The 6,875-nt window shown below is 47.8% G+C and overlaps 1 protein-coding gene across 6 annotated transcripts in view; it reads left to right on the forward strand.

The window, feature by feature from the left end:
• The first annotated feature begins 475 nt into the window (after positions 1-475).
• MYCBPAP (MYCBP associated protein) overlaps positions 476-6,875 on the forward strand; it is a 28,947-nt gene continuing 22,547 nt past the window's right edge. For 2 of the 6 annotated variants that reach the window (XM_060203713.1, XM_060203717.1), the window contains exon 1: positions 476-661. In XM_060203713.1, the coding sequence (XP_060059696.1) occupies positions 619-661 (43 nt within the window). In that variant the 5' untranslated portion in view covers positions 476-618. Of the gene's footprint in view, positions 892-6,875 lie in introns of all 6 variants that reach the window. The other 4 variants (XM_060203712.1, XM_060203714.1, XM_060203716.1 and 1 more) reach the window with 3 other exon arrangements.

The raw sequence follows: 6,875 nt of genomic DNA on the forward strand, positions 1-6,875 counted from the left end.
ACCTACAAATTTGCTTCACTGCTCATGTAAATGGGGAGCAGGGGCTTGAACCTGGATACTTGTGTATGGTGATATGTCTGCTTAACTGAGTGTGTCACCCCTTGGTGCCTTGGACCAAACTTCTTTATGGGGTACAGAAGGTGGAAGGTCTGGCTTCTGTAATTGCTTTTCCCCTGGACATGGGTATTCCTGCCAATACCCCCAGCCTGTTTCTATCTTTCAGCTGTGTCTAACTCCCTCGTTGTTCACCTACAAGGAAGGTAGTTAGCTGAGCACCTCTCAGGAACAAGCTTTGTCCTAGAGGTCCACATCAGATTTGCCAACATTTCAATTGCCAACCGGGGTTGGCGGCACCTTGGTGAGTCAGGGTCTCCAGAGAGAGGGCTGAAGGACCGGAAGCCTCGCGCCCCAGCACCGGGGAAGTTCGGGAGGTGCCGCCAACCCCGCCCGCGCGGGCGCCTCCAGTGACGTCACGGTCCGACCCCCCGGCACCTCCGTGACGTCACGGACCGACCCCCCCCCCCCCGCACCGCCGGTGCAGTCACCGTCCGATCCCGGGGCGTTCTCGGGGTCAGTTCTGGAGGAACCGTCGGCGACCAGCTGCGGGGGCGCGGCCTGATGAAGAAAGTGGCTGCCAAGCTGTCTCCAACCAAGGTGTTAGGTGGGTGCGTGCCGGCGCCGGCCGCTGGTTACTAAGGACGCGTCAGCGAGCGCTGCCGGGCGGGCGAGTGGGGGCGCGGGGTGTCGCCAGGCCTAGTTCATCCGGCGTCCCGGCGGCGTAAGGCCTTGCTCCTCACAGCTCAAGCGGCACCATGAAGTCCCTAAAGAAGGATTCCCGGCTCAGAATACCCGCCGCAAACAGACTGTTGGAGACCACAGAGAACATGAAAGGTTGGCTTTGACTGCCTGGGATTTGGGAGACGCCCGCCCGCGCCCCCGCGAGGGCCAGCCTTGGCTGGGAGCCTCGAGAATGGAGGTGACACTGGAGTGGAAGTGAAGGCCGCTGCCCAAGGCGTCCCCCGAGTCCCAGGATAGTGGACAGGACAGAGCCTCCAGGGAGCGAGGGCAGCGGGCACCGGCCCCGGGCCTGGGGTTGTGATGCGCCCGGTGGGAGCCCTCCGGGAGCAGGCGCAGGGCACCGTGAGTGCGGGGACACAGTGGAACGGCACCCACGGCTCAGTTGTTGAGAAGATGCTTTTGAGCAGGAAGACTTGGGAGACATCTCCGCATATTATATATATATATACATATATATGTGTGTGTGTGTGTGTGTGTGTGTGTGTGTGTGTGTGTGTGTGTGTGCAGTGTAAAATAGTACGGCATCGTATATATGCAATTAAAAACACTCTGCTTGTGGCATTGGGGATTGCAACTGGGACTTTGTAACCTCAGGCCTTTTGTATAACCATTATGCTATCTTCCCAGACACTCAGCTCTGGCTTATGGTGATACTGAGGATTGAGGCTGGGACCTGCCCCCCACCCCCACCTTTGCCCCCTCTAAACATAGAGTAGGAGGAAGAAGGCAGGAACCCTTCCATGTATGATTGCAGAACCAGCAAAGGACTTTAAGACTAGAAGGAAATGGGGTCCTTAGGGAAAAATAAAAGTCAAGGGAGAATTTAAGAAATGTACTGAGGTTGTAAAACCAACAAGCTTGGTGGACTCTGGGTGGTTGTCACCTAAGAGTTCTGCTGGAATACCCAGAAGACATGCTTAATGTGGCTCCCCCACTCCCCTTTCCCACCAGATGACACCTAACTTGCAGGGACACTAGTCATGACAGCTTCCTGGTCTCTGCAGCTGGTGTCAGGTTGCATTTGGGAGAGCCCCAGAGTGTCTGACAGCAGACTGACTCCCATGGACATGTCCCCATCTATAGCTTTTCCCGTCTTCCATCTTTTCTTCCTGTTTCTATTTACCATTGTGGACAATGGTGAACAGTATTGGTGATGGTATTAACTAAGTGACCCCAGGCCTCAAGAAACTCAGTCCAGTGCAGACCTGACAAATATAGATGCTGTGATAGTGTCCATAGGTACAAGCACCTGCCCCAATCCTTAGATTAGGAAGGGAGGTTTTCAGAAGGTGACCTCTGTGACACAGACACGCACACGCGCACACACGCACACACATGCACACACGTTTCTCCAGGTCTAGGGAGAACATGACTGAGGTGTAAACATATATGATCTCCGTGGCCAAGGCAGAAGTGGTGATTGTGGAGAAGGGAGCAGAGGTATGGAATGTGGGGGGAAGAGGAACCAGCTAGGACGGCACAGGTAGGCTAGGACCAGCTTACCAGATTGCTTCACATGCTGGTTAAGAAAGTCTGGGTGAGCTCATGAGACCCCGCTTCAGAATCATGGTAGAAGTTCAATGTGAGAAGAGGGGAGTCAGCAAGGCCACCAGGAAGACCTGGGGCTTGGTCACTTTTCAGCATGACTGACTTTAATGCTGCTTCATGGTATAAAAGTTTGGTTATGGCTATGGTGAGAGGCTGTTTCATGGTACACTTATTATTATTAACATTATTATTATTATTTTGCCACTAGGGTTATCCCTGTAAATCCAGCACTCCTAGAGGTCTTTCCCCCCCCCTGATTTTATTAGATAGGACAGAGAAAAATTGAGAAAAGACAGGGAGATAGAAAGAGAGAGAGAGAAAGAAGGAGTCGGGTGGTAGCGCAGCTGGTTAAGCAAAGGTGGCTCAAAGCGCAAGGACCGTCATAAGGAACCCGGTTCAAGCCCCAGCTCCCCATCTGCAGAGGAGTCGCTTCACAGGCGGTGAAGGGGGTCTGCAGGTGTCTCTCTCTCCCCCTCTGTCTTCCCCTCCTCTCTCCATTTCTCTCTGTCCTATCCAACAATGACAACAATAATAACTACAACAATAAAACAACAAGGGCAACAAAAGGGAATAAATAAATAATTTTTAAAAAGAAAGACATCTGCAGATCTGCTTCACCACTCATGCAAAGCAGCCCCCCCCCCCTTGCATGTGGGGACCGGTGGCCTGAACCCCAATCCTCACGCTTGGTAATATGTGCCCAGCCTCCCTTGGTACACCTTTTAGCAGTTAAGGTAGAGAGAAAAGTAACTGGTCTCCTTTCCCAAGGACAGTCAAGGGCTCTCCTCACTGCTGCCTCCTGCTCATTTTATTTCTGGAGCTCTTATCAGATTTGAACTTTCTGCTGTAAACAAATCAGGGAAATATTTTTCACTGCATTATTTACTTTTAATAGGGGGAGATTTAATTTATTAAGTAACCCTTGAGTTAACAACATACACCAACGTGAGTGAAGTGTTTAGCATGCAAGATGCTATTTTTCCCACCCCCCAGATAACTTAGGAGAAACCTCTAATATAGTGATGCAGTGCATATACCCTCTTCCTATAATGCAGCTAGTCAACAAGTGTAATCTTATGCTTTATGTCTCCAAGGCCTCTGAATTTTAAGCAAAAATTGGCAAGTACTGTGACTGTAAACCTGTTCAGGGACCCTTTTCCATTGACTCCCAGATGGTTCCCTGCTCTTGTTGCTAAGAAACCAGGAAGACTCCCAGCAATAGCAGATTCTCTCTCCCCCATCAGTTACAATTCAGCCTTGGTAGGGACAATTCTTTCCTTGGTTCCCAGAGTCTGACCCTGAGGTCAGAATTTCTACCCTCCCCCCCCCAAAAAAAACACCTAATTCTAAGAATAACATCTAGGTAAAACAAGAAAATAGATTCCAGGTTTCTTCTCTCTCCATAGATCACTGTCTTCTTCTTCTCTCCATTCCATTTGAGCACTTTGCTTCCAGCTGCCTTGCCAAGCACCAGCAGGTGTCACCTGACTGTCCTGTGCAAAGAGGCTAAGTGCTTTGACCTCCTTACAGATGTCAGGACTGAGGGAGAGAGGTCAGCTCTGTGGTTATCAGGAGCCCCCCTCAGCTTGGGTTTCTAGTCCAAAGGAGAAATGGCTTCTACATTTAGTTCAGTAGTGAGACATAATTTGGAGCTGTAGAGCCCTCCTGCAGGCCCTGAAATGACCTAAACTGAATGTCTCCTTGGTCCTGTGAGTAGGAGGTTAAAGCAGCCAGCCCCTTTGCATAAAGCAGTCAGGCGGCATCTACCAGTGTTAGACCAGGCAGCTGGACGCAGGGTGCTCAAGTGGGATGGAGAGAAAGGGGAAGAGAATCCTTTTGTCTCTGGAGGGACAGAGGCCCTGAAATTGACCTTCATAGGACTGACCTTCCTCCCTCACCCCCCCAACTTCCCTTTGCCCCTCCAGTCCACCTGGTCCACCCACATAGGATGAATCAGTCTAAGATGTTGCTTTCATCCATTCACTCTCTCCTGGACCAAACCTTCTGTCAATAGAGAGAGATCTGATGCTTTGGCCTCATTTTACAAAGCTGTCATAGCCTGTTTTCTCTCTCCTTCCTTATCTACCCCCCTCCCCAGCAGCAAGCTTTCTATGTCACAATGCTCAGCCTAGCCTCCACCTTTGCTCTGACTGAACACTTCCACTTACTGCTCTACCTGTACAAAGCTTTCCTATCCCTCTAAAACAAGCCTGTGAAGCTGCCTCTGACCCCTGAGGCTCCTCTTCTGAGCTTTTCTTTAGAGTTCTCAACTGTTTGATCCATACCATCTGTTCCTTCTTTGATGTGTAACCAAACCTATTGCCTGTACCACTAATTTAGTTCCTTATGTTGTGTTAGGTGTGTGTTAGTATCTGCTGTATTTTTCACTTCAAGGGAAGGAACCATCTTTCAAGCATCATCTCTAGTTTCTAGGACATAGGAGTTGTCTGATAAATATTCTCTAGGGCAAATTGAAGGTTAAAATACACGGTTCACTCTTGACCACCACTAGAGTGAGTGGAATCAACTACTTCCCAGCTGTCAAAAATCCATGTATAACTTTTAAAAAATGTATTTACTTAATTAATGAAAGAGAATGAGAACCAGAACACTCCTTGGCTTATGTGGTGTTAGGAACTGGACCTGGAACCACACACATGCAAATCCTGTACTTTGCCCTTGAACTACCTTCCTAGCTGCATGTTTATGACTTTTTTCTGTCCCCAAATCACCAGTTGCCCCAGACAGTGGATTAGTTTCAGGAACCCCAAGGATACCAAAGTCAAGTTCCTTATGTTTTTAAGTATTTTTGTTTTATTTAATGAGAGAGATAGAGAAAGACACACACAGAGAAAGACCAGAGAGAGCACTGCTCAGTTTATGGTGGTGCTGGGGATTGAACCTGGGACCTCACAGCTTTAGGCATGAGAGCCTTTTGCATAACTGTTATGCTGTTTCCCCATCCCCAAGTTCCTTATTCTTAGGATCCTCAGTATCCGTGGGTTCAGTAGCCTCAGATTCAACCAATTGAGAACTGCTGTTGGTTAATTCCTGAATGCAGAACCCATGGAGATAGAGAGCCAGCATGCTTATTGAAAGCAATCTGCATATAAGTTAACCAGCACAGTTCAAATATGTGTTATTCAAGAGCGAACTATATATGCCATTTAAGTGAAAGTCTCATTAGTTAAAACACCACTCCTGTGGTTAGGGAAGTCACTCTGCTAGTGGAGCGCAGGACTTTCAGACCTGAGGTTCCTGGTTAAATCCTTGGCACATGTGCTGGAGTGCTGTGCTGACTTCTCTCTGTTTATACTCTCCCTTTCATATGAACCTATCTCTTTCTCCATGAAATAAAACGAATCTTTAAGAAAACACTATCCCATGACTACATGCAATTACAAACCATATATTGTAGTACACCCAAGAAAACTTCAGAAACACCTCAGACTAGCATTGCACTATTTCTGAAATCTCCAGCATTGTTGAAAGTTTATAAATTCACACATGGTAATGATACACCCACCAGTAAAAAACACACATCTGGAGATGTTTAATCCCTTGGGGGAAATGTAGACTTAGCCATGATAATGGACAGATGAAGCAACTACCTTGGAAAATATAAATAATACCGAAATATTTATAAAAGCTGACCTTCAGCTGGTTCCAGCTCTCTTGTGCTGCCACCAACTTTGGTGGCTCTATAGAAAGGAGAGAAAAATTTGAAATGAAAACTCAAGGCTGCATCTGAGGGGATAGCTCAGCCTGTCAGAACTTAGTACTTGCATGCCTGAAGCCCTACGGCCTCAGGTTCAATCCCTGATGCTACCTTATGCCAGAGTTGAGTAGTAAACTGGTGTCTCCCTCTCCTTCCTCCTCATTCTCTCAAAATCTCTTATCTCATAACTAATAAATCTGAGAGTCCAGGCAGTGGTGCACCTGCTTAAGCACATTACCATGTGCAAGGCCAAGGGTTTGAGCTCCTGGCCCCCATCTGCAAGGAGGATGTTTCATTAGCAGTAAACCAGGTCTCAGTTTCTCGGTCTCTCTCTCCTCTCTCTCTCTCTCTCTCTCTCTCACACACACACACACACACACACACACACATACTTTCTCCCTCCCCTTTTCAATTTTTATCTTTGTCCTATCAATATGGAAAGAAAAAAATTCTAAAAAATGAAAGTAGCAGATGGGACCACATTGCTGGGTCAAACCACCCAGCTTCATGCATGTTTGTGTGTGTGCAGAGTCTTGTGGTTTTACTGACAAACACTCCTGAGTTGCTGTTGCCCCAGTTGCTGAGGAGACAGACTCTGGCCAACAGATTAAATTTAGTTATGTTTGCAATGACTCTGACTCGGATTTCCTTGCCACCAACTATGTGGCCATATCCTAAAAATGAGTTTGATTTTTGGTAACCAAAACACCTGCCCTTGATGTTTTCTTGTAACATTGCCTAATCAGAATTAAGAGTACTGCTAGAGCAGTGAACAAAACCAAGTTCTCTTTCAACCCCTGAAGGTAGGGAT

Source organism: Erinaceus europaeus, chromosome 12 (assembly GCF_950295315.1).
Source record: "Erinaceus europaeus chromosome 12, mEriEur2.1, whole genome shotgun sequence".
NCBI classification, from domain to species: domain Eukaryota; kingdom Metazoa; phylum Chordata; class Mammalia; order Eulipotyphla; family Erinaceidae; genus Erinaceus; species Erinaceus europaeus.